A 27168-nucleotide genomic window follows, 5' to 3' on the forward strand; every position below is an offset into this window, starting at 1 on the left:
TTTATATATATATATATATATATTTTTATATATATATATATATATATTTTTATATATATATATATATATTTTTATATATATATATATATATTTTTATATATATATATATATATTTTTATATATATATATATATATTTTTATATATATATATATATATATTTTTATATATATATATTTTTATATATATATATATATATTTTTATATATATATATATTTTTATATATATATATATTTTTATATATATATATATTTTTATATATATATATATTTTTATATATATATATATTTTTATATATATATATATTTTTATATATATATATATATTTTTATATATATATATATTTTTATATATATATATATGTTTATATATATATATATGTTTATATATATATATATGTTTATATATATATATATGTTTATATATATATATGTTTATATATATATATATATTTTTATATATATATATATGTTTATATATATATATGTTTATATATATATATGTTTATATATATATATATTTTTATATATATATATATTTTTATATATCACAGTCATTTTAATTTCAGTGACTTTACTGTAGTAAAAAAAAGAGAAAATCATTCTTAGGATTTTCCATTTTGTCTGTCTACCTTGAAGCCAAGCTTGACATCATTTCCTCCCTTACTCTGTCTGTGTATCATTGCCCCCCCCCCCCCCCCCCCCCCCCCTCCCAGTCTTCAGACACTGCCACCCAGGTCTGCAGTAGAAAGTGCCTGAGAAATATTGGCCAGTCAGAGAGGAACAGATGTGTGGGAGGGGAAAACGGTAGGGAAAGAGGTTTCAGCCAATTGAGCAGCATTAGTCAAGTCTGAGGGGAATTGAAAAAGAAAAAAGAAAACCCAGCATGCCCTGCAACTTCCTTTGTGCGGCAGATGTATCAAATAAGAACCAGGGAAACCGGGGAATTATGTTTTATGGAGAAGAAAAATAAGTTATTATTGTAGATGCTTTCAGATTCTGTGCGGCTACCTCTGCAGCCTGAAGATACTTCCCAATAATCAGCAGCCTTCACTGTTTGTAAAAGGGGCAATGGACACTGGAGGGGGACAAGTGACGGTGACACCAGAGGGGGACAGTTGACTGTGACACCGGAGGGGGCATAGGACAGGGTGACAGACAGCGTACACTGGAGGGGATGGGGGAAGCGTGGCAGAGGACATGTGGACGGGGCAACATAGGATGCAGGAACACTGGCAGACAGAGGACACGGGATGAAACCTAAGGACATGGACAGAGAACAAAGGGGGGCAGAGAAGGATAACAATAGGAAGGGCAAATAAGGAAGACAATAATTGGGCGAGGAAAGGTCCACAAAGCCCCATCTACAACATACAATTTTTTTTTTTTTGTCCGGTTCAATTCAAACCGACCATGTTCGATCGGGATTCGATTCAATTTGCCATTGTTTTGCAATGGCAAATTGAATCAAATCGAATCCCGATTGGACATGTTGGATTGAATTGAATCCATGAATTGAATCAGACAAAAATTGTATGGTGTAGATGGGGCTTCAGACGCTCCTGGACCATGGATGCATCGGGTTTAGCATAATTTTCTTTTTGCCTTGTGTATCTTATAGTCTGGAAAGTCTTATAGTCCGAAAAATACGGTAGTTTATGCCCTTCTTTAAAAAATAATTTAAACAGCAATAGTCTTTTAATATGGATGTGGGCCATGTCCCACTTTCTGTGCAGGCTGTCTGCTTCTGATTGTTTTTTTCTTCTTTTACCATCCACCCTTATTCTCAAGTTGATTCTTTATGACTACACCACTTGTATGTGTATAAACGTATTGAGATCAAGTTTTGCAAGGGTTTGTGGGAAGGTTTTTTTTCATCTCATGTTTTCCTTGTGTTTATGTAAACTTTTTTTTCTAAGTATCTTTTCTCTTTTTCCAGCAACTCTTGCCAGGCAAAAAATTCTGGGAGAATGACGACTCCAACAAGGATGGACCAAAAGGAATATTTCTGGGGGATCAGTGGAGGGAGAGTGCATGGGGGGCTTCAGGTAAGCAACGTCTTGTTTTTCTTTGTGCATATTTATGCTCAGGCAATTACTTGGACTGTATGTGATCTTCACTAAATTATATTTAACTTGTGTTTTTTTTATGCACATTATAAAGCTTAACTTTTTTTCAATCTTTTTGTATATTACGTTATGTTGGTGGTTCCTCTATCAGGACTTTTTTTTTCCCTTTTATTCAACTGGATTTTTGGGCAATAGATTCAGGTTCTTGCTCACAAGACTCCCAATTATGGTGATGGCAGATTATTTATTTATTTTTTACAGAAGCAAGCTTTAGACTATGTCCACACTAGCTTGATGAAGTATGGTCACAGTATATTTGATGTATGTTTTTAATGCATTTTCTGTGTTCATCAATATGTCTTTGTATCAGTGAGTTTCTGTGGGTTTTTTGACAATTGACAGCAATTCAATGGCAGATTCCCGTTTTTTTTGTTTTTTTTTTGGTATGCTTTATTTGGAGGGTTTCACCACTTTCTAGTTGTTTGGGTAGGCTTTATCATACAGTGCAGGGCGGGGTCACTATCGGGTCTTCCACATTGACGTACCAAATACTAGTCACTGTAAAAAAATGTATGCAGATGCTCTGCCTGGGCTGTCTTTTTTTCGCTCATAAAACAAAAGAAGAGGGGCGCTCTGAGACTCCCAGTAACTTCGAGAGAAAGGTTCAGCAGGATGGGTCTCACCTCTATGTTATGTGGCTAGTACAGCGTACACAGCCCCGATGAGCAGGCGTCCCTCTTTGCCTATCCGGGGACCGGGCTCTCCGCTCTGGCGTGGTGGAAGTGACGTCACTCCTCCTGGCGCTCTACACAAGCGTGGCTGCGGGGCACAGGACGTAGATACCCAGCCGCACTGAGGTTGCGTGGCGTATGCGTCTGTGTCTCCGCATATGAACGGGGACACACGCGGCCGCCTGTATGCAATGGAGGCGTCAATTTGTCCGCGTGAGTGGAGTAGGGGAGAGGGACCGCTACTAAACTATAGCTAAAGGTTATGAGAGGAGAAGGGGGTCACAAGGGTATAAAATTTATTAAAAGACAACGCGTTTCGCAGAGGAGCAGCCTCTGCTTTCTCAAGTCATTAATCTAAAACATTTTTCACAATTCATTATATAACACACTACAGCCAATCAGCTCTGTGTGGGAAAGGTAGGATTACCGTAATGGACCTAAAGAAAGGGTCCATGTACCTTAGTGTTCCAAAGAGGGCGGCCAACAAGCCTCCAGGTATGCATTGCACATAGACTATAATGGGAAAAAAGTCCATTGTGCTAGATCAGAGGGGGGAATCAGGTAATGACAGAGCCCTCACACCATATAGATTATCCTCAGTGTATACAGCAACAGTCCCCGGGAAACCCAAAAAGAGTCAATGTACAAAGTACATACCAAAACAATATTGGAAATTATTTTGGCCCAGCACAGCACCTATAGGCTGCAACCATATACATCTAAGAGCAATACATACACGTTTCCTATTCTCACGATCATTCTTTTAGTTGCTATCCTAATCTTAGAGTACTACTGGCTGTAAATGACTCATTTCCTCCAGGCATTTATTCAACCCCCCCTGGTTCCAATGTCCCCAGTTTTAAAATCCAATAGGACTCGCGTCTACATAGGAGACGATACTTCTCAAATTTGTTAGGAGGATCTATTTGTTCAATGATGGTAGCACTCAGTAACCCAAAATCCCTCTTATGGACTAAATTAAAGTGGTTAGAGACACCATGTTTAGGTTCCCCTTTTGCTATATTTGACCGATGTTTGTTAAGTCTGGACTGGAATTTCTGGGTGGTGCGACACACATATGCCAATCTACATGGGCATTTTAGTAGGTATATCACATACGAGCTCTGACACGTGACATAGTTCTTTATGGGATACTCTACAGAGGTATTGACGCAAAAGGTCCCTGCGCCATTTGTAATGGTTTTGCAACAAAGGCATCGTTTAGATCTACATGAAAAACGCCCCAATTTGGCTCTAGTCCCTTTATATGTATTCCTGTTGGATCCCGCTGTATCCAGAGGAGGCAATCTACTAGGTGCTATGTGGCCCCTAATAGTCTTGCCCCTCCTAAAAACCACCTGGGGCTTTGGGGGGAGGGTCTGTTTGAGTACTGGATCACTCAATAATACTGGCCAATATTTATCAAATATCCTCTTACAGTCTCCGGCTTGTCCGGAGTAGTTGACAACTATAGGTAAGCGATTAACAATACAATTGGCAGATTCTAAATCTCTCCCTCTCCCTATCCTCTGGACACCTAGGTGCCAAACAGTCCTGCTGTGAGAGGGCAGATGCTCTCTCCAAGGCAGAAACAACCAATGGGGCGGGATAGTTTTTCTCCAAGAATCGTGATTCCAGTATTTTCGACTGGTGGAGAAAATCCTCTTTTTTGGTGCAGTTTCGACGTAGTCGTTTAAACTGCCCGAACGGTACATTTTTCAACCAGGGTTTATGGTGGGCACTCCGGTAATCTAAATAACCATTTCTATCTGTTGGTTTAAAATAATTTGTGGTAATAATATTGGCACTATCTGGATCAACCTTGATTTCCAAATCTAAAAAATGAACCTTTAAACTATCTGTTTCCATAGTGAAAGATAGACCTAACTGGTTGTCATTAAGATAACCTACATATTCCAGTAAGGTCTCCAATGAACCCTCCCACACGCTTAAGATGTCATCTATGAAGCGGCGATGAAGGACGAGATTCGCCCGGAAGGGGTTGATGGTCGACCATATTAATTTTTCTTCTAGCCAATTATTTGGAGGGTGACCCATTGATGCCAGATGCCCAGAAAGATTTTATATTAAAATCCATTGAATTCATATTGAAGACCAATTACTTCACCTTTCTCGATTCTTTTTATTTACAGTTGCGGGGAACGGCGATGGGGACGAGGTTCGCTCCGGCCTTCACTAACCTTTATATGGGTTGGCTAGAAGAAAAATTAATATGGTCGACCATCAACCCCTTCCGGGCGAATCTCGTCCTTCATCGCCGCTTCATAGATGACATCTTATGCGTGTGGGAGGGTTCATTGGAGACCTTACTGGAATATGTAGGTTATCTTAATGACAACCAGTTAGGTCTATCTTTCACTATGGAAACAGATAGTTTAAAGGTTCATTTTTTAGATTTGGAAATCAAGGTTGATCCAGATAGTGCCAATATTATTACCACAAATTATTTTAAACCAACAGATAGAAATGGTTATTTAGATTACCGGAGTGCCCACCATAAACCCTGGTTGAAAAATGTACCGTTCGGGCAGTTTAAACGACTACGTCGAAACTGCACCAAAAAAGAGGATTTTCTCCACCAGTCGAAAATACTGGAATCACGATTCTTGGAGAAAAGCTATCCCGCCCCATTGGTTGTTTCTGCCTTGGAGAGAGCATCTGCCCTCTCACAGCAGGACTGTTTGGCACCTAGGTGTCCAGAGGATAGGGAGAGGGAGAGAGATTTAGAATCTGCCAATTGTATTGTTAATCGCTTACCTATAGTTGTCAACTACTCCGGACAAGCCGGAGACTGTAAGAGGATATTTGATAAATATTGGCCAGTATTATTGAGTGATCCAGTACTTAAACAGACCCTCCCCCCCCAAAGCCCCAGGTGGTTTTTAGGAGGGGCAAGACTATTAGGGGCCACATAGCACCTAGTAGATTGCCTCCTCTGGATACAGCGGGATCCAACAGGAATACATATAAAGGGACTAGAGCCAAATTGGGGTGTTTTTCATGTAGATCTAAACGATGCCTTTGTTGCAAAACCATTACAAATGGCGCACGGACCTTTTGCGTCAATACCTCTGTAGAGTATCCCATAAAGAGCTATGTCACGTGTCAGAGCTCGTATGTGATATACCTACTAAAATGCCCATGTAGATTGGCATATGTGGGTCGCACCACCCAGAGATTCCAGTCCAGACTTAACAAACATCGGTCAAATCTAGCAAAAGGGGAACCTAAACATGGTGTCTCTAACGACTTTAATTTAGTCCATGAGAGGGATTTTGGGTTACTGAGTGCTACCATCATTGAACAAATAGATCCTCCTAACAAATTTGAGAAGTATCGTCTCCTATGTAGACGCGAGTCCTATTGGATTTTAAAACTGGGGACATTGGAACCAGGGGGGTTGAGTAAATGCCTGGAGGAAATGAGTCATTTACAGCCAGTAGTACTCTAAGATTAGGATAGCAACTAAAAGAATGATCGTGAGAATAGGAAACGTGTATGTATTGCTCTTAGATGTATATGGTTGCAGCCTATGGGTGCTGTGCTGGGCCAAAATAATTTCCAATATTGTTTTGGTATGTACTTTGTACATCGACTCTTTTTGGGTTTCCCGGGGACTGTTGCTGTATACACTGAGGATAATCTATATGGTGTGAGGGCTCTGTCATTACCTGATTCCCCCCTCTGATCTAGCACAATGGACTTTTTTCCCATTATAGTCTATGTGCAATGCATACCTGGAGGCTTGTTGGCCGCCCTCTTTGGAACACTAAGGTACATGGACCCTTTCTTTAGGTCCATTACGATAATCCTACCTTTCCCACACACAGCTGATTGGCTGTAGTGTGTTATATAATGAATTGTGAAAAATGTTTTAGATTAATGACTTGAGAAAGCAGAGGCTGCTCCTCTGCGAAACGCGTTGTCTTTTAATAAATTTTATACCCTTGTGACCCCCTTCTCCTCTCATAACCTTTAGCTATATTTTAGTAGCGGTCCCTCTCCCCTACTCCACTCACGCGGACAAATTGACGCCTCCATTGCATACAGGCGGCCGCGTGTGTCCCCGTTCATATGCGGAGACACAGACGCATACGCCACGCAACCTCAGTGCGGCTGGGTATCTACGTCCTGTGCCCCGCAGCCACGCTTGTGTAGAGCGCCAGGAGGAGTGACGTCACTTCCACCACGCCAGAGCGGAGAGCCCGGTCCCCGGATAGGCAAAGAGGGACGCCTGCTCATCGGGGCTGTGTACGCTGTACTAGCCACATAACATAGAGGTGAGACCCATCCTGCTGAACCTTTCTCTCGAAGTTACTGGGAGTCTCAGAGCGCCCCTCTTCTTTTGTTTTGTTTTTACAGTGAAAACCACAGGGAGCTGCCGAGCAACATAGAGTGGCCTGATCGCATCCTCCTCTTTGGGGAATCTTCACTACCCCATACAAACTTTTTTTCGCTCATGGCATGCAAGATGGCCTGCACCAGGAAGAGTTAGTTTATAGGGCCTGAACTGGAAATTTGTTGTGCCCAATTTCCTTGAAAGCACTAGTGAGAACTGATCTCTGTTTCTTTAGGCTTTCATTGCATCTGTCGGCATATGTACGGTGTATGATGTTTGGAAAGTTGTACTTGATGGTCCTATGCTTTATCCATGATCGAGACAACAAAATAATTGAAAAACAGACTTGTGTGAATGAACTCTATAGTCTATCTGCTTGTCTTCGCTCTGAAAAAGTCTGTCTGGTGTGAGCCTAGCGTTACAAAGACAAAGCCTCACATTGCATGGCAAATCTGTTCAGTGTAGCTAAATGAGATGTTCTAGTCTTTTAACTCGTTTTTGGGGCATTTAAGCTTGGTACACATGCTTTATTGCCTGAAATGATTATTCATGATCATTTCAAGTGACAATCAAGTAAGTTTTTGGGTGTCCTTTGATGTTGGTCTCCTCAGTCTAAGTAAGATGATACTTGTCCACCTGCTCTTTGACTCTGGCTGCAGAGAGATGCATCCTGCTCCACTTCCCCTCTATGTAGGACTGAATGCACTGTTTGTCAGTTAACACAGCGTTCCAGGGTTGCGCTCTTGGACAGCTGCTTTTGCCCTACCAGTTTCGTAGTTGGAACAGCATGTGAGCAACACAACAGCTCTGTCCATGCAGTCTGCTGTCAGCTTCATTAGCTGGCCTTCTTTTGGTCACGAGAATAATTTTAAAACAGGATTATTAGTTGCCAGACCCTCAGTTGACATGAAAAGGTAACACAGGTACTTAAATAACAAAGCTACCTGTTTGCATTAGCTTGGAGTTGGGTTTTAAACATTGAATTTTGTTTTCACTTCACTATTTCTTTTCATATTCTCTTAAAGATTGTTTAGACAACTATTAGTATAGTGATTAATATTTTACATTTAGTTCTAATGATTTGAGTTAAGGCTGATTTATCAAATCACTTCTATTAACCTCCTCAGTGGTATGATGGTTCACAGATTTAGTTTCTAAAAGTGGTTCACTTATTTCTCTGTGAATAATCATACCGCTAAGTTTAGGAAGCCAGAGAGTGACCCCTGAGTGTAGGTAGCCTGATTGTACCCCTAGTTTAGCCAGAGAGTGACCACTACAAGTAGCCAGAGTCTGCCCCGTTATGGGTAGAAGAAAGTGCCATCGCCAGTATAGATAGCTGGAGAGGTCCACAAAGTATAGGTTATAGGTAGCCATGCAGTGCCCCCCTCCAGTTCAGATACACAGTCCTCCCCCCATTACAAGTAGCCAGAGTGCCCCCACTAGTGCCGGTAGTCAGTCTCCTCCCCCCCACCCCCCCCTTCAGTACAGGTAGCCAGTGGGCACCCCTCCCATTCAGTGTAGGTCCCAGCATAAGGGCCCTCCCATCCCCCATGCAGAGCCGTAGCAGTGCATACATTACTCAGCTCCCCGGGACCTGGCCACTTCCTGCTAGTCTTCCTCTTGTCCTCTGGGGGAGGGGGTGTGGGGCGCGCTCTGTCTATATGCTGAGATCGACCTCTGTCGTCATGTGACAAATAGCGGTCTCTGCATAGAGATAGGGAGCCTCTGAGGACAGTGTGGTAACTCGGAGCTATATTTAGGAATACCGCAAAGGAGGTTAAGTCGGGTAATTTTTTCAAATTGTTTAACTTGGTAATCTAGCATTTTGTTTACATTAAGTTTGGTTAAAGACCAATCCACACATGTACGTTCAAATCTATACTTCACTAGAATACGGTGTCTCTAGAACATCACTCAGTGGCAGCCTGGCAATGGGTTTCTTTAACGTTTATAGTTTTTTTTAATGTATAGTTTATTTAAAATTTGATTTTGTCTTTTTTTCATCCTGCAAAGACTTGCATAACATTTGCATCAACTCATAATTATTGACTATCCCTAATAGATTTTTAATATTTTGGGTTTGAATTTTAAAGCCAGATTTAAAAATGCTTGAAGCTGAAAGTGGAGGAATTCACCTCCCCACCACTAGAGCTCTACTTGCTACATCAGCTTTCTGCTTCTGGGTATGGGAATGCTTATACAGCATGTGGCAGTGTGCTCATAAACTTGTAGTGAACCAGATTGAGGTCAGTGTTGTGCATGCTGTAGGTTTGATTCGCTTGAGCTGGAGAGCACTGGGATTTTCAAACTTCTGATAGCTAAATGAATGCTTGTGTATGTGACTGTACACACATCAATTGCACTGATGTGTTTGCCTATTGAATCGTGGCTGCAGCAGAATTTTTCTGCCAGTTCCCGGTCCAGTGTTCTCTCCAGAATTTTTTTCCAGCTGGGTGGCATGAAAAAGTAGCCGGGTGGGGCAAGATGAGAAAATGCAGGGCTGTTTCTTCTCTGCTTACAGCATAGGAGGTGGTGAGCTGACGACAGCCGGGTGCTCATCAAAACTAGCCGGGTGGAGCACCCAGCTAAAAGAGCCGGGGGAGAACACTGCAGTCCATCCCTGCAGGGGGTAATCATGCTACTATAACCCACCATCCCCTCCTCTTTCTATAGGACAGAACATACTGCCTGTCCACGTGTACATAACTGTTACTAGCTGCTGGGAGGCCATTCTGCGATAATCATGTATAATGGCTACAGCCAAAAAACCTTTGTGTGCATTAGGGCCTGTGTAATAATGCAAACTCATACTTTTTTATTTTGCCTGCTATCTTCTAGCTATTCCAAGCTTTCTTTGATATGGAGTGGTAGATAAAAACAGAGGAACTTAGGGGTACTTCTGATATTAAAATATTAACCTCCTCAGAAAAGGTAGCATAGCCAATAAATGCCCAATTCTTTTTGCTCATTAAAAGTGCCCTAAGCAGCAATTTTAACTGAGGTGGGAGAAGTTGACAAATGACCTGTAGTAAGATCTTAATTCACACTGCATTGCCTGAACACCTAGCAGTGTTGTCTGAGAGTTTCGTAAAAAACCTACACAGCATGAGCATAGCTCCACAGAAATTAGTCTTATTGTGTAATTTCTGATCTTTTCAAAGGGAATGTGCTTATGCTAACTAGAAAGTCTGAAGCTGGAATCTATTCAGTAAGAGAAAGTAAGTTTTGACGTTTATATACTACAACAGCCTAGCATCTTTTCTCCTGAAGCATCCATGGCTGTGAAGTAGCGCACTGTGTGTGCCCAGTAGAAGAAAGCATTCAGGACACACTATCTGTGTATATCTGCATATATGTGTCCCCAGAAGGGACTAGGTGGCTCTCTTCTGCATATGCCTATAACAGTGTTCCCCTCCCTCTTCCCCAGTGGAGGCAGTGTTTGAAGTCAGTCTGTCATTATTTCTTCCAAAACTTCAGGCACATGACATCTGTGGGTTCCTTCTTACCAGTCTCCTTTTCTTGATAATTTATGAAGTCATTTGATGTGTGCAGAGATGGAAGTAAGGAGGTACAACGAGCAGATGAGTTACTATGAGAGACAGTTTGCGACTGCACTAGTGTGGCATAACTGCAGTACGATGTAGACATGCGGAGCACTATAATAGGGGTTAATAATCAAGACCTCTATAACTGGGTATTATAATTAAGAACCTGCTTATACACCAGTTGCCACTGATGCATTGATCTTGTAAAGCAGATACTTAAATTTGTGACTTTTTTATGTATATATTTTTCCCTCCCCCCCCCCCCCCCCCCCCTTTTTTTCTTCCGTATAGATCACTCAGTCTCCCAACCGATCATGGTCCAGAGGCGGCCTGGTCAGGGATTTCATGTTGGCAGTGAAGTTAACTCTGTGCTCTCACCTCGATCTGAAAGTGGAGGCCTTGGAGTCAGTATGGTGGAGTATGTCCTCAGCTCCTCTCCTGGAGACAACTGCCTTAGGAAAGGATTCGTAAGTGCATCTCCGCTAATACTAACAAGTTGTATAAAATTGCTGTTGAACGCAAATGATTTCAGGAATGCACAGCCTGGCATATATTTGGGGTACTGTCACCCGGTTAGCGTTGCGGAGGGAAATGTGCATTGTCAGAGGTTAGCTTGTGATGCTTTGTGGCCTCATGCAACATATCTGAAAGGAACTGTTAATCCAGAGCTCCCACAAATTATCCAGCCCACCATTTTAATATTTAATTTATAACCTGGCCCTCTGCACTGATGTGTGCATTAGTTTGACCAGCAAGTGTGTGTACATAGCAAAGCATTGTATACTGCTCAGCAACGCTGATGGTGCCAGCAAGCTTTTGGTGTCCCTTCAGAATATCTGACACTGAGACCCCTTTCTCCCATGGGTAGTGCTTGACTAACCTTTTTTTTTTCCTTGGAAGCCAAGGACAATTGGATTAACCACCCTGGCGTTCTGATTAAATCGCCAGGGTGGCTGCGGGAGGGTTTTTTTTAAATAAAAAAAAAACTATTTCATGCAGCCAACTGAAAGTTGGCTGCATGAAAGCCCACTAGAGGGCGCTCCGGAGGCGATCTTCCGATCGCCTCCGGCGGCAAGAAATAACACGGAAGGCCGCAATGAGCGGCCCTCCGTGTTTCGCTTCCCTCGTCGCCATGGCGACGAGCGGAGTGACGTCAGCCGACGTCCTGACGTCAGCCGCCTCCGATCCAGCCCTTAGCGATCAGGCAGCACACGCGGCTGGCAAAGTGCCGGCTGCGTGTGCTGCTTTTTATTTGGTGGAAATCGGCCCAGCAGGGCCTGAGCGGCAGCCTCTGGCGGTGTTGGACGAGCTGAGCTCGTCCAGACCGCTCAGCAGGTTAAAGAGAAACTCCAACCTAAAATTGAACTTTATCCCAATCAATAGCTGATACCCCCTTTTACATGAGGAATATAATGCTTTTCACAAACAGACCATCGGGGGCGCTGTATGACTGATTTTGTGCTGAAACCCCTCCCACTAGAAGCTCTGAGTACCGCGGTACTTTTGGCAGTTTGTTACAATGTAACAAGGTTCACAGACAGGAATTAGCTGTTTACAGCTGTCTCTAACAGCCAAAACAGCTAGGAGCAGCTACATAACCTGCCCACAGTAAAAATGTCACCATGTAATAAATGTCAGAATGTAAATCGGGCAGAGGAAAGATTTTACAATGAGCAAACACTGACTAAATCATTTATACGTAATTATGGTAAAAAATGAAGCACTTTTTTTACTACATTATTTTCACTGGAGTTCCTCTTTAAAGAGTAACTGTTAGCCCAAAAAATCAAATTTAAATCTCTATTGCAATGTGTTAAATAGTTTGTAAGGGAGCCAAAAAGGCAATGCTGAAGTTAAAAAGCAATCTAATTTTTTTACTGTGTGGCTATCATTCAGCCTTTTCTCCAAGCTCCTAAGGAGGACGCAAAGCCGCATAACAGATACTGCAGAGCATGCCCATGTCTGCCCTCCCCCCCCCCCTCCCCCCCCAGGACCAGGTGCCGATGTCTGCCCGACCCCCTCTCCCCCCCCCCCCCCCCAGGACCAGGTGCTGATGTCTGTCTGCTCCCCCCCCCCCTCCCAAGAGCCAATGTCTGTCCGACCCCCCCCCCCCCCCCCCCCCAGGACCAGGTGCCAATACCTTCTCACCCCAAACAGCTGACACGGAGAGAGAGAGAGAGAGCTGACACTTCCAGCGCCGCCACCGCAGAGCAGCCGCCGCCGCCGTGCATCTCTCTCCTGCTCGTGATTCTCTCACATGTGACTCGGTGGCGGCTGCTCTGCGGTGGCGGCACTGGAAGTGTGTAGATGTACTCCGCTCCCGCTCTCTATCCGTGTCAGCTGTTTGGGGTGAGAAGATATCGGCACCTGGTCCTGGGGGGTCGGACAGACATCGGCTCTTGGGGGGGGAGCGGACAGACATCGGCACCTGGTCCGGGGGGGGGAGGGGGTCGGGCAGACATCGGCACCTGGTCCTGGGGGGGGAGAGGGGGTCGGGCAGACATCGGCACCTGGTCCTGGGGGGGAGAGGGGGTCGGGCAGACATCGGCACCTGGTCCTGGGGGGGGGAGAGGGGGTCGGGCAGACATCGGCACTTGGTCCTGGGGGGGGAGAGGGGGTCGGGCAGACATCGGCACCTGGTCCTGGGGGGGACAGGGGGGTCGGGCAGACATGGGCATGCTCTGCAGTATCTATGCGGCTTTGCGTCCTCCTTAGGAGCTTGGAGAAAAGGCTGAATGATAGCCACACAGTAAAAAAATTAGATTGCTTTTTAACTTCAGCATTGCCTTTTTGGCTCCCTTACAAACTATTTAACACATTGCAATAGAGATTTAAATTTGATTTTTTTTTTGGGGGCTAACAGTTACTCTTTAAGTTGTTGTGTATACTATTTGTATGGTTACTGTATTTTAACACTTCTAATCTTTTAGGGTCCCCGGGATCCAGAAGGAGAAGAAAATGACAAGGGGGATAAAAAAAGCAAGGGTGTCTATGAAGGGGACAAATTAGGAGATCTAAAGGAGGAATCTGACAGTATGGATAAGGCTAATGGGCTGCCCGTCCAGAATGGCATTGATGGGGATAAGGATTTCAGGTATGACCCAAAGTGAGTTATCCCTTTACTACTTTTTTTTGTGTGTGTGTGTCATGCTCTTTTTGCCTATGAAAGAATTAGTTGATTTTATCAGGTTAAATCCCTGAGTCTTGATCCAACTTTAAGTCTAAAATGTTAATCTCTGTTCACATGTTTAATCCATTAAATTGCTTCTGCTTTTATATGAATCTTGTTTTTGTGCAGATTCTAAACATTTATCGATGCTTCGTTTAAAGTGCAAGTTCAACATTGACTGGCTGATTCTAGACACTGGTGCAGCATTTATATAAGCTCTGACTATTTGCAAGACAGGTGGGCAGACAGAAGGGAATTTGAATAGAAGTACACATGCACCATGCGTTTACCTACAGTACATGCTATACATATGTGCCGTGTAATGACCTGCACTGTGTCCAATGGACAGCAGGTTGTTAGTACCAGTTATTTACAATTCACTGCCTGTGTATGTTAATGCTGCGTGACACTTAGTGGTGGAGTGCTACTCATCTGCTTGCATAGCTAAAAACCTCCATTTAAAGATTTAGTTATCTATCCTGCAGCATTTGTGCTAAAAGAATTAATAGAAAACTCTGGACAATCTCTCCTACTGCTTTGCTTGGCACCATCAAGCAGAGGCAGGGAACAAATGTCTGAGGAGAGTAAACCTGAAGCTCTGAGTGCTGCAAATGTTGCCACTTGGGGAGCTTCTGTCTTGGGTAGTTAACAAATGTTTTTGTAATTGGCTAGTTAAAGTGGACCCAAATTAAAAATACAAGATTTCAGAAATAAAATCTATTTTCTAAACTATAATAATAAATAGCAGCCTTTTTCAGCTGCATGATGACAGATATAAAATATTTGACATTTATTGGAGGAACTCCTGCCTTCCTTTAATATTGCCGGGACAGAATCCGGCAACCTGGTGAAGTAGATGGTGTCCAGCAAAGGAGGAATTGCTAATGGCTGCCACCTGTATAACCCTAGTTATGGAATGAGAAGGGTGAAAAGCATGCACTGAAATGCTCATAGGCTTGAAGGAGTGTTTATTTATCTTTGTATGTGTCAGAGTAGTGCAACTAAATATTTTGAATTAAAAAAATGTTTGGTTTGGGTCCGCTTTAGGGTGTGTGTATACAGATAAGAGGTCCTGTAACTGTGAGTTTGCCTAATGCTGGGTACAAGCGGTGCTTTCCCGCACTCAATTCCCCGCTCGATTCCCGGCCGCTCGATTATTTCCGACATGTCCGATTCGCGTTTCGATGGATTGTTAGGTCGATTCGGCATACTTGAAAATACATGAAAATCAACCTAACGATCATCGAAACGTGATCAGAAATAATTAAGCGGCCAGGAATTGAGCGGGAAATCGAATGCGGGAACGCACCGTGTATCCAGCATTAAAGTGCCCATTAACGGTACAATTTTTTCACCGCTTGCGATCTTTTGATGCGATTTGAATGATCAAAACTAATCTGAAGTTAATTATCGAATGTTTACATTTACTGAACGAGTCTTTCTTCAAATTCAAACGTCAGTGGAAAGGAGACGCTGGCACCATCTTCGTATTATTGCTCTTTAATTGAAGGCTGTTATGCACCTCTGTATTCTTATTCAAATTCGATCATAAAATCCAACTTTCGGATCGATTTTATCCTATTGAACAATTGACCAAAGAATCGTTTATCAATTGCCTTCATAAATGGCACATTTTCTATACAATTTGATCATTCAAATCGCATCGAAAGATCGCATTTATTGAAAACATTGTACTGTTAATGGGCACCTTGAGACTATTGGTGTCTGAAGTTGTGCTTAAAGTCTGTTAAATAACAGTAGCTCCCAATGAATGATGATTCATTGATTCTGCTCCTCCAAAGGTAGACATGGTAAGGCAGGAACTACATTATTTAGATATAGCTACTGAATTAGAGCTATGTTTGCAGTGTCTAGTTTCTGATCTCAGTGGTTTTGAATGGTCAGCAGCAAGCAAATAATTAAGAATTAACGTGCCAGCTCTGGCTTGTACTACAAAATATATTGGACGTAGTTAAAGAGAAACCGTGACCAAGAATTGAACGTTATCCCAAGCAATAACTGTTACATGAGAAATCTATTCCTTTTCACATACTGATTAACAGGGGGCTCTGTATGGCTGATATTGTGGTGAACCCCCCCCCCCCCCCCCCCCCCCACAGTGTGATTTCAGGACCATGGTACTCCTGGCAGTTTCCTGTCTGTGAACCTTGTTGCATTGTGGGAAATAGCTGTTTACAGCTGGGTCCAACTGCCAAAACCGCAAACAGCAGCTACATCACCTGCCAGCAGTAGAAATGTCGCCATGTGATAAATGTCAGAATTTAAATCGGGGAGAGGAAAGATTTTACAATGGGCAAACACTTACTAATTCATTTATACATAATTATTGTAAAAATGAAGCACTTTATTACATTATTTTTACTGGAGTTCCTCTTTAAGCTTTCTTACATGTCTGAAGAGCCTACCAGTGACTTGCCAGTTTTTAGTAGTGTATCTCGTATATTTTTAGCAGAAAACATATGATTTTATTTTCTTCCTAGTAAGTCTGTTATGTTGTTTTCAGCCGTACGCCAGGTAACTGTCAAAACTCTGCAAATGAAGTGGATCTACTTGGTCCAAATCAGAATGGCTCAGAGGGACTTGCTCAATTGACCAACAGTAATGGAGCAAAACCTGTTGAAGACTTTGGTGGCATGGAATCTCAGAGTGTCCAACTGGATCCTATGGAGCATGTAGGCATGGAACCCCTACAGTTTGACTACCAGGGCAATCAGGTTCAAGTGGATTCAGGAACTACCACAGTTGGCTTGTTTGATTATAACTCACAGCAGCAGGTATGCCCAGTGTGCAACACCATACAGCAATTTTTGTGTTTTTTTTTTTTTTTTTTTTTTTTTTTTTTTTTTGTAGCCGTGACGCTTGATAATCATATGGTTTCATACTGGATTTTTTTTCCTTCAGTTGTTCCAGAGACCTAATGCACTTGCAGTACAGCAGCTCACCGCAGCACAGCAGCAACAGTACGCACTGGCAGCAGCGCACCAACCACACATAGGTATGGTAATAGGATTGTTTACTTATTAAGGCTCATTAAGTTGTTGTTCCTTTTCTTAAATTAAATATTTCAGAAATATTCGCTGATATAAGTTGAATGTAAGATGGTCTGTATCCCACATCAATTTTGGTGGCCAGCTGCCATTACAAAAAAAGTAGAATTGGAGCCTAATCTTCATTTTGTTGGACTCGTGACCTATTCATTCGTGTTGCCACCCATCTTTGTCATCTCATTTAAAAGGTGTTCCTTGCTTGCAATAGGAAGTATTTTACAGAACTGCTAGAATGCTGGTTTACAAGAAAGTTTTAGAGAGGATAAATGCCTTATCTCTCCCTGAAGCTGTTACATTGATTTGCATTTTGGACTGTCTTCACTTCTTGTATTGGAAAAGTAAGTTAGATGAATTTATAGTCATTACTTGACATTTGGGAGAAATGGACCCGGACTGTTGAGTCGAATAGTCTGAGTCGGCCCAAGCTTGGTTACCTGGAGCCGTAGGTTCCCGTAAACTGGAGTCGGAGTCAAATGATTTTTGTACTGACTCCACAGCCCTGATATTGACAGAGGACTCTTGTTCCATTGACAAGTGTCAAAAGTGATATTTTCCCTATCAGACCTCAGTAATCTCAGTATAGATTTTACAGCTTTCTATAAGCGTGCCAGAGATGCTGCTCTGAGGAAGATGCTATCAGTGCCAGCACTTTCAGCATGGAGCTGGAATATTGAGAATTGCTGAGTATTATTTTTGGGCGCTGCAGGTTGATTAGGTTTAGGTTTCTTAAGAGGTTAACCACTTCGCATCCAGACCTTGTTTTCCCCTAAAGGACCAGAGCAGTGTTGACGCTTTAGCTGTGTCCCTTTTTAATCAGCAATAACTTCATCTGTACTCGTGCCACTTAAATGATCTATATATCGGTTTTTTTTCAAGACAAACTAAGCTTTCATTGGGGGGTATTTGGTCCCAAGTAAAATGTTCTTCTCTATACATTTTAACCACTTGATGACCGCAGTGTTAAAGAGACTCCGTAACAAAAATGTAATCCTATTTTCTACCATCCTACAAGTTCCTATACCTATTCTAATGTGCTCTGGCTTACTGCAGCACTTTCTTCTATTACCATCTCTGTAATAAATCAGCTTATCTCTCCCCTGTCTGACTTGTCGCCCTGTGTCTGGAAGGCTGCCAAGTTCTTCAGTGTTGTGGTTCTGTGATGCATCTCCCCCCTTCAGGTCCCTCTGCACACTGCCTGTGTGTTATTTAGATTAGGGCAGCTTCTCTCTGCTCTATTATCTTTTACAAGCTGGATAAATCGTCCTTTTAGCTGGCTGGGCTTTCACATACTGATGAATTACATACCGGCAGAGCTGTCTGCACTCTGCAGTAAGAAACAGCCTGACACTTCAGTGGATGAGAGCTGTAGGGGGAAAGAAACACACAAATGATCTCTTGAGATTCAAAAGGAAGGCTGTATACAGCCTAAGGCCCGGTTCACATTAGCGTTCGCTATCCGGATTTTCCGGATCTGATCCGGACCGCATACTGTACAAACGGAACGTACGTTCCGCATAGCAATGTAAAGTCTATGCGGACGTTCACACGCGTCCGTTCCGTACACTCTGGACTCTTTTCCAACATGCGCTATTTTTTGGGTCCGGATCTCCGGCCCACGCACCCGGACCGGAGCCGGACCTGAGCCTGACAGCACCATCCGGAACACAGAAAGCAATGGGAAACGGAAGGCACAGAACACACTGCCTACAAAAACCTGACGTTCTACCCCACTTCCTATGCGTATCCAAGCGGCCATTTCGGATGGGGACACATGGGCCAAGCATGTCTGGAGTGGAGCAGCAGTGACAGACGTGCTGGAGCTGTTTGGCAGAATGTCGGAGGTGGAGGTGAGGCCTATAGCGGAGGAACCTGATTCTACAGGTGCACCAGGTGCACCTTCTGCTGACCCCAACATTTTTTTCTTAAAATTTCGCTATTTTTTGCCCACGGATCCGGATGGCAGCCTGATGCATACCTGATGCAAACGGACCGTACGGTTCCGATCCGGATCAGGTCCGTTTGCATGGCAAAACGCAAGTGTGAACGGGGCCTAATTGTGTATGGATGTATTTTCTATGTGTGGACATACTGTACATCAACCTACTTCCTGTTTTGGTGGCCATTCTGTTTGTTTATAAACAAACTTTTTAAAACTGTTTTTAACCACTTTTAATGCGGCGGGGAGCGGCGAAATTGTGACAGAGGGGAATAGGAGATGTCCCCTAACGCACTGGTATGTTTACTTTTGTGCGATTTTTAACAATACAGATTCTCTTTAAACCCCCCTAAAGACCAGGCTTTTCAGCCTCCTGCACAGCCCAGCTAAGAAGTATGGCGATCGGACTCTCCCCCTCTTTTTGTCCCTAGGAGGACATGCTGCCGGAGGGGTCCAATCACTGCTGTCACATTTTTTTTTTCTTTCTCAGCCTGTATCAGGCTGTTTATCTCTCCCTCCTCCCCTTCCCTTTGAAGCGCACACAATCGTGCACAGCAGGGCTGCAAGCTGAGTAAGTAAATCTACATCATGGTGGCTTGGAGGGTGCCACAGATGACGTAGAAGGCTCTGGGTCCTATAGAGTCTTCCCGCTCCTCTCCTGGTCCCCTCGTTCCAGTGCTGGCTCGCCCGGTAGCAGTATTTGACTAAATTAGTCAAATACTGCTTTACCGGCCGAAGGAGGCTTCAGAAGTCTTCAGGATGCCCGATTGCTCCTGAAGAAGGGCTGCCCTGTAATGCGCCTGCGCAAGCACGCTCTCTTGCACGATCACGCATATGCAGTATGGAGCCGCACCTCTTCAGGAGGACACGGCTCCCGAAGATTTCCAAATAGAGAGAGGAGACGGAAGGCTATATAAGACCCAGAGCCTTCCCTCTCCTTAGGTAAGTATTTGCTTAATTTAAAAAAAAAATGCAGTTCCCATTCACTAATAGTTGACTCGTTGATTTGTTTTCATTACAGCTGCAGGGGAGGAAAGAGTTGTAAACACAAAAGGATGCTTGATAGAAACAGTTTATCCATCCTAACACAAAAGAACATGTAAAAAAGTTAATTTATAATTGCACGTGTGTTCGGTAACAGAAATGCATGTTCCAAGATGTGATAAGCAAAGAAAAACAATATTCTATTATTTACAGTTTTTTTTCCCCCAGTCATTTTTTTAAATTAAATTTTCAAAGATAAAAGAGCACCATAATGGTATATGTCATATAAGGAAGTTGTACAACCAGTGCAAGTAATTTGTCAATGAACACATGTACATAAAAAGTACACCTAAAACATGTCAATGCGGTAAATTAACTGAACACCAGTGGAACAAGTTGTAGGGGGGGATTGTGCTTACGCATTTCAACCATATCACGCAAGTTTCTCAGGTTTGGCAGTAAATGAGGGCTGTAGGTGGTGATGTACAGCGTCTAAGGCAGGGGTAGGGAACCTATGGCTCGGGAGCCTTATGTGGCTCTTTTGATGGCTACATCTGGCTCACAGACAAAACAGTAAAGGCTGATTCACTAAGCTACACAGCTCAAGCAGGGCAGCATAGTGTGGCAGCGCAAGTATAATTTTCAAAGTAGTGCACGCTACTGCTGTAGCATGCACTACTAACTTACTCATGCTACCCCAAAACGAACAGCTGCTCCAATTGTCCCACTCTGTCACTTGACAGGCAGCCTATTGGGCCAAAGTGTGGGGATCTCTTCTTACAAAGTGAATCAACCCCCAAGTCAGCTAGCTAATTGTACAAGCTGTTAGTCAGTATTTCTCCTGTATAGATCTCGGGGAAATTGCTGATGTTGCTGAAACCCAAGAGAAGCTGAAGACGTGTCTGACACTTCCGCTGCCTGGCGGATCAACTGTATACACATCACCATGGCAAAAGGGACGTAAACCCTACTGTCCCAGTTTGAAACGTATTGTATGGCTCTCACGGAATTACATATTAAAATATGTGGCGTTTATGGCTCTATCAGACAAAAAGGTTCCTGACCCCTGGTCTAAGAGGTGATTCATTTGGTCTCAAGTTGACTGAAGGGTAGTGGGAAAGGTCTATTAAAGTTGAGTGAGAGGAGATGTCTACCACCTATTGACTTGACTGTGTACGGTTGGATGGCGACGGACTCATTGGGCTTACCAGTTGGGTAGCATGTGTGGCACAGCTTCCGGGTGTAGCTGGGGATCATTCATGCAAATCTCTAGTAGTTTGGGGTAAGTAGGGATAAGGGTTCTAATTACTATTGTGTTCTATATGCATTTTTTTATCTATTAGGGGACATATGCACTTCTTTTCTAGTGTTGGAGACCAACTCAATGTGTGTGTGTGTCTAGTGTAAGGATCTTGCGTATTCTATCTAGTTTATGCTGGGTACACACCATACAATTTTCTGTTCGATCGATTTTCTGATTGATTTCCTATCGATTTCCATTCACGTGTCTGAGAAATCGACCAGAAAATCGATCGAAAATAAGATCGAACATGACGGAAATTATCTATTGAACCATCTATCTAACAGAAAATTGTATGGTGTGTACCTAGCATAAGGTTGGAGGTAGAGTTGTGGGGTAATATGTTTGCACAGAACAGGGTACCTGGAACAGAAGGCTTTAAACCGCTCCACAAAAGGTAAACAACAAACAGGTAAACGTATTACCCCACGACTCTACCTACAACCTTAAAGGGAGTATGAAGTCACTCAAAATTCAGGTTTTTATTTTAAAAATCTCAATATCAATGCTCTAACTAAAACGCCACATCCCGCGGCTGCACACTAACTAAATCCCCCCAAACTCCCCGGGGCACATTGTGGAGAGCGCTTCTGTGAAGAGGCAGAGCTGTGGGCTGTAGCTCTGCCTGTACACGCATCCATCAGCGCAGAACGCCGCCTCTCCCTGCCCCTCTCAGTCTTTCACTGAGAGGGACGGAGATACGCGCGGTTTGATGCGCATGGAGGCAGAGCTGCGGCTCAAAGCTCTGCCTTCCTGGGCAGCAAAATCCACGACCAGGAAAGTTTGGGGTTATTTAGTTAGTGTTCAGCGGCGGGATGCAGCGTTTTAGTTAGGGCATTGATATTAAAGAGATTTTTTTAAATAAAAACCTGAATTTTATGAGACTTCAGAGTCTCTTTAACGGTATCATCAGGCAAATTAAAAAAAACAAAAACAACAAAAAAAAAACTTTACTCACCTGGGGCTTTCTCCAGCTACTTGCAGCCGACTGTCCCACGCTGACCTCTCCACCTCTGTCCCGGGCTCCCCGCACGGTGCAGAGAGTGACCTTGAGGTAGTCCCTACTGCGCCTGTGTGAACCGCCGCTCTCAATCAAGCCCACGTTGTACCCAGCTTACTGTGCAGGCGCAGAACTACTGCGCCTGCGCAGTAAGCTGTATACAACTTCGGCTTGATTGACAGCGTGGGACAGTCGGCTGCAAGGGGGCTGGAGAAAGCCCCGGGTGAGTAAAGCTTCTTTTTTTTTTTTTTTTTATTTGCCTGAGGATTCCTTTAAACCTCCAACCCTGGATCAGTATGGACCATATTTTGTTGAATTCTGTCATGTTATCTTCTAGTCTTACTCTTCGTTTTTCAAAGAAGTATGTTTTTAACCATTTCAAAGAATACGATCTGGGAATTAGGAGTACCTTTTTATTTAGTATTTCCTGAATGTTCTAAGATGACTAAAAATGCATTATTATTTTTTTAAAGCTTGTATTGTTGTTTTTGCAGAGGTGAGTTGCTTTGGTGATCAGAGGGACCTATGAATCATCATTGTTGACTGTACTTTCCAGGAATGTTATGAAATGTTCAGCAGATTATATTTAACTGTTCATGTATTTTTATATCAATTTTTATTGGGAAAAAATAATTTGTTTTCACAATAAGAAACATACCTATAGAGGCACTTAAAACAGGGATGGAGGCACCCAATGCATAAAAGGTAGGCTAATATGCGGTTAACCTTATAAACAGAGAGGTAATCTTACCTGTCTTGAAGAATTTGGACCAGTTTATTGAAAAAGGTCTTTTTATTCGAGCACATAAAAATGACAACGCGTTTCGGGGGCTTGCCCACTTCCTCAGGTCAGTGCAAAAACACAAGTAACAAGCATGAGTGCCTCTCTGTCTTTTAGAGTGCAGCAGTTTCTTACTGTTCTCTTGGTTGTAGACCTGCCATTGCTGCTCACTTCCTCCCTGGCTATTAGTAGGGAACCATGGCAGCTTCCACGCTACTTATGGAGTTCAGTACAGGGATGAATGGGAACGAGAAGTGAATGAGCAACAAATGCAAGACTGGAGTAGGCAAAAAAGTGTTGCACCAGATATTTTCCTTATTTAATTTCGCATTAAAATAGAAGATGCAGTGTTGAACGCATTCAGATAAAGTTCCCTGAACTTGGCCAATTAGAGTGCTTGTTTACTACAGTGCTTGGAATTCCTGCTCTAAATTATTGCTGTCACACTCAATTTAACCTTCTATCCTGATCCACCTCATTACTGTAATAAAAAAATGATTTGTTCAAAATGTTAAATGTGAATCTCATTATACAAATGTCTGTTTACTAAATGGTTATAAGACTTTCCTGTAGTGGCAATGTACTGAAGTGTGCTTTCACTGACAGGTATGTTTTCAGCAGGTCTAGCGCCAGCCGCATTTGTACCAAACCCTTACATCATCAGTGCAGCCCCTCCTGGAACAGATCCCTATGCAGCTGGTCTGGCGGCGGCAGCAACTCTTGGTAAGACTGCTTTTTTAGAAATAATCCAGGTTTGGATGTTCGGGGTAATCAGGTTTGAAGATTAAACTTACTCATTGATATGCAGTTTTGCTTTTAGTATATTCAGCTCCCATACAAAGTAATGATGGCCTATTGAACCTTTTTTCTGTTACGTGCTGTCAACAAGCCTTAGGACATCTCAGGTGTCAGAGAGAAATGTGGGGCAGGAAGACTGGAATTTATAGCACTGTGTTATTAGCTCTTAAAGGGAATATCCATGCAAATGAAAAAAAATCTGCATACCAAGGGATTCGTCCAGCCCCTTGCAGCCGACATGTCCCACGCCACAGCTCTACTCTCAGCCGCCGGCCCGGGATCCCCACCAGTACAGAGGATGACTTTGCGAGGTCATCCTCTACTGCGCCTGCGCGATCGCCGCTGTCAATCAAGTCCACCTTGTCCAGAGTGTGTAGCTCTGCGCAGTACGCTCTGGGCAACTTGGACTTAATTGACAGTGGTGCTCACACAGGGGCAGTAGAGGACGACCTCACGAGGTTGGCCTCTGCAGTGGAGGGGACTGGGAGCCAGTGGCTGAGTGGAGCTGCGGCGTGGGACATGTTGCCTGCAAGGGGCTGGAGGAAGCCCGGGTAAGTAGATGGTGTTTGGTTTTTTGTTTTTATTTGTTCGGACGTTCTTAAGCTAGCTATACACTGGACACTTATGGCCCACTCTGCTAAGTCCAAACAATCCCTATTCTATTGGATAGTGATCAGTTCCTACCCAATATGACAAACTCAATTTGTATACATTCTAGCAGAAATCTTATCAACCATCGATTGAACAGCACACATTGCTTGATGTAGTGCAACATAATGGGCTATCGATTCCCCTCTGCTCTTTCCCTGTCCCCTCGCACAGGGATATTCCAACAGGTCCAGTCAGACTTTGATAAAATGCACAGAATCTGTCAAAAGTGAATTGATCAGGTAGTGGAGCAATAGATGGACAGATTGATCGAAGTGTTAAATTGGTGAGCAATTAACCATTTCAGCCCACGGGTATTTTTCACCTTATGGACGAGAGGAATTTTCACATTTCAGCGCTCCTCCCATTCATTCCCCAATAACTTTATCACAACGAAATCATCTACACGTTATTTCCGCCACCAATTAGGCTTTCTTTGGGTGGTACATTATGCTAGGAATTATTTTATTCTAAATGCATTATAATGGGAATAATAAGAAAAAAATCATTATTTTTCAGTTTTCAGCCATTATAGTTTTAAAATAATTCATGCTACCATAATTTAAATCCACACATTTTATTTGACCATTTGTCCCGGTTATTGCAATGTTAAAATTCTATCCCTAGTATGGTGACAATATTTTATTTGGAAATAAAGGTGCATTTTTTTCAGTTTTACATCCATCACTAATTTTTAGCCCCTTATTTTATAATTTATAGGCCCTCTTGACATAGATATTTTTCCCCCTAAAGTCAGTAGGTGTATTTTACTATTTAGCCACAAGATGTCCCCACTGAGCAAAATTCTATGTAGTGTACAAGTACACTACATAGGATACAATGTATTGCTACATTGTAACTAGGGAAGTGACTCAAGGTTTCAATGTAAACCTGCAATCAGTGTCGGTGGAGATATTAATGAATGGGAACTTTGTTCCCATTCATAAGTTTATTGATCGGGCCGCGGAAATCATGGCGGGAGACTATGTAAGAATTAACACTGTTTTTGAACAAAAACAGTGTTTATTCTCAGCGGGAATGTACGGATTGGCACAGGGCACTTTTGTCCCCTGCAGCCTATCTCCCCCTGCTCCCTGTATCAGCGTGATTGCGGGCATTTGCCCGCATAATCGCCTGCAAACCCCCCCAAACTGCAGGGACGTGACTAGCGCGTCCCTGCGGCTGTAGCAGTCGCCACTGCGGACGTGACGCTCACGTCCACGCTGCATAAATAGTTAATAAGCACAATAGATGCATTTATGCTTTAGACTGAAAATAATAAAAAAGGAGCACAGTCATGTTCTGAGCATGTTAGCACCATTTATACATATCTCATATTACTTGTCCCTTCATGTACGCTGTAATGCGTAGTACAGTTCAAATGAATGCTAGTTTATGTTAAAATTAAACGTCAGACAAAATGTAGCGCTAGAAGTTGTGATTAACAAATCCAAGCTTATAGGAGTTGAGCCATTTAATAAGCAGCTGTGTGATTTGCAAGCCAGAACTTCAATTTCCCTTGTAAAGCTAGTAATCTTGTAAAGAGAATGTTTTACCCATACTCAGTTCATTGACATTGCTAACACACATAGCTAGAACATGTAATAGGTTTGTGTGGTTTGTATGACATAGTATAGCATGATCAATTTGCTTGCTGTCTGAAGCGTGACCTCTGTGTTTACTGCTAATGATGAAGCATGCTATTTCAGAAGTAAGTGACTGTTTTCTATACATTGTGTAGGTCCAGCTGTGGTTCCGCACCAGTATTATGGTGTCACTCCGTGGGGAGTATATCCTGCTAACCTCTTCCAACAGCAAGCGGCAGCTGCTGCAGCAGCGAGCAACTCTGCGTCCCAGCAGAACAACCCTCAAAATCAGCAAGGCCAGCAGCAAGTGGGTCTACTGTTATTCTTTTTTCAGTTTTGTGATACCATTTTATACACCATTCATTTTTCTTGGAAACTTATTTTCCTTTTTTTTTTTTTATTCCTCGTTTTAGGTGTCTTCATCCAAAACTGATTTATCTGGGGTTAGATAACAAGATCTCCAAATTTCTATTTATCTCTTGTATTCCTTTGACATCTTTGTACCTAAGAACTCAGATTTGTTCACCTGTAGCCTATTTAGTTCCCACTTATGTTTCATTAGTTTTGAGCAGTAATGCAGGGCTTTAAAGAAGAACTCTGAGCAACCCACTAGGGTCCTCACCGCTCCTCAATTATTGTAATTTATATATGTTACGCCAGAACCCGAAGTTTGGCCACTTTGCATTCTGGCCGGCCACTTTGCGTTCTGGCCGGCCACTTTGCGTTCTGGCCGGCCACTTTGCGTTCTGGCCGGCCACTTTGCGTTCTGGCTGGCCAATGTGCGAAATGGCCGCTACGCTGCGGCCAATGTTAGAAATGAAATTATTCCTGAAAGTTTAATGTATTTTCCAGCCGTCTCGCTGCCAAATGTATGAAAAGTGCGTTAATTGAATGAAATGAAGCCGGCGGCAATGTAGCAGATGAAGCTCTCTCTCCTCCCCCTACCTCTCTCTCTCCTACGGGCAGCCGACATGCATGTCCCCGAGAGTCGTTCGTCGCGCCAGGGAAGCAGAGCGGGAAGTCTGCAGACATTGCTTCTGCCAGCACCCGCTCTGCAGGAACGAACGGCAGGATTCCCTGCCGCGACAAACGACTCTGGGAGGACACGCATGTCCCCGCCGGCTGCCAGGGGAGAGGCAGGGGGAGGAGAGAGAGCTAAAGCTGGCGGCTTCATCTGCTACATTGCCGCCGGCTT

General features: G+C 43.1%; 1 protein-coding gene across 7 annotated transcripts in view; it reads left to right on the plus strand.

Annotated features, from left to right (window-relative positions):
* PUM1 (pumilio RNA binding family member 1) overlaps positions 1-27168 on the plus strand; it is a 108081-nt gene that overhangs the window by 48066 nt on the left and 32847 nt on the right. For 2 of the 7 annotated variants that reach the window (XM_068269299.1, XM_068269300.1), the window contains exons 4-10: positions 1938-2046; positions 10995-11170; positions 13634-13809; positions 16397-16667; positions 16795-16888; positions 23548-23664; positions 26129-26280. In XM_068269299.1, coding sequence (XP_068125400.1) covers positions 1938-2046; positions 10995-11170; positions 13634-13809; positions 16397-16667; positions 16795-16888; positions 23548-23664; positions 26129-26280 — 1095 coding nt within the window. The remainder of the gene's footprint in view (positions 1-1937; positions 2047-10994; positions 11171-13633; positions 13810-16396; positions 16668-16794; positions 16889-23547; positions 23665-26128; positions 26281-27168) is intronic. The other 5 variants (XM_068269302.1, XM_068269303.1, XM_068269301.1 and 2 more) reach the window with 5 other exon arrangements.

The sequence above is a fragment of the Hyperolius riggenbachi genome, chromosome 2 (genome assembly GCF_040937935.1).
Source record: "Hyperolius riggenbachi isolate aHypRig1 chromosome 2, aHypRig1.pri, whole genome shotgun sequence".
Classification (NCBI taxonomy): Eukaryota; Metazoa; Chordata; class Amphibia; order Anura; family Hyperoliidae; genus Hyperolius; species Hyperolius riggenbachi.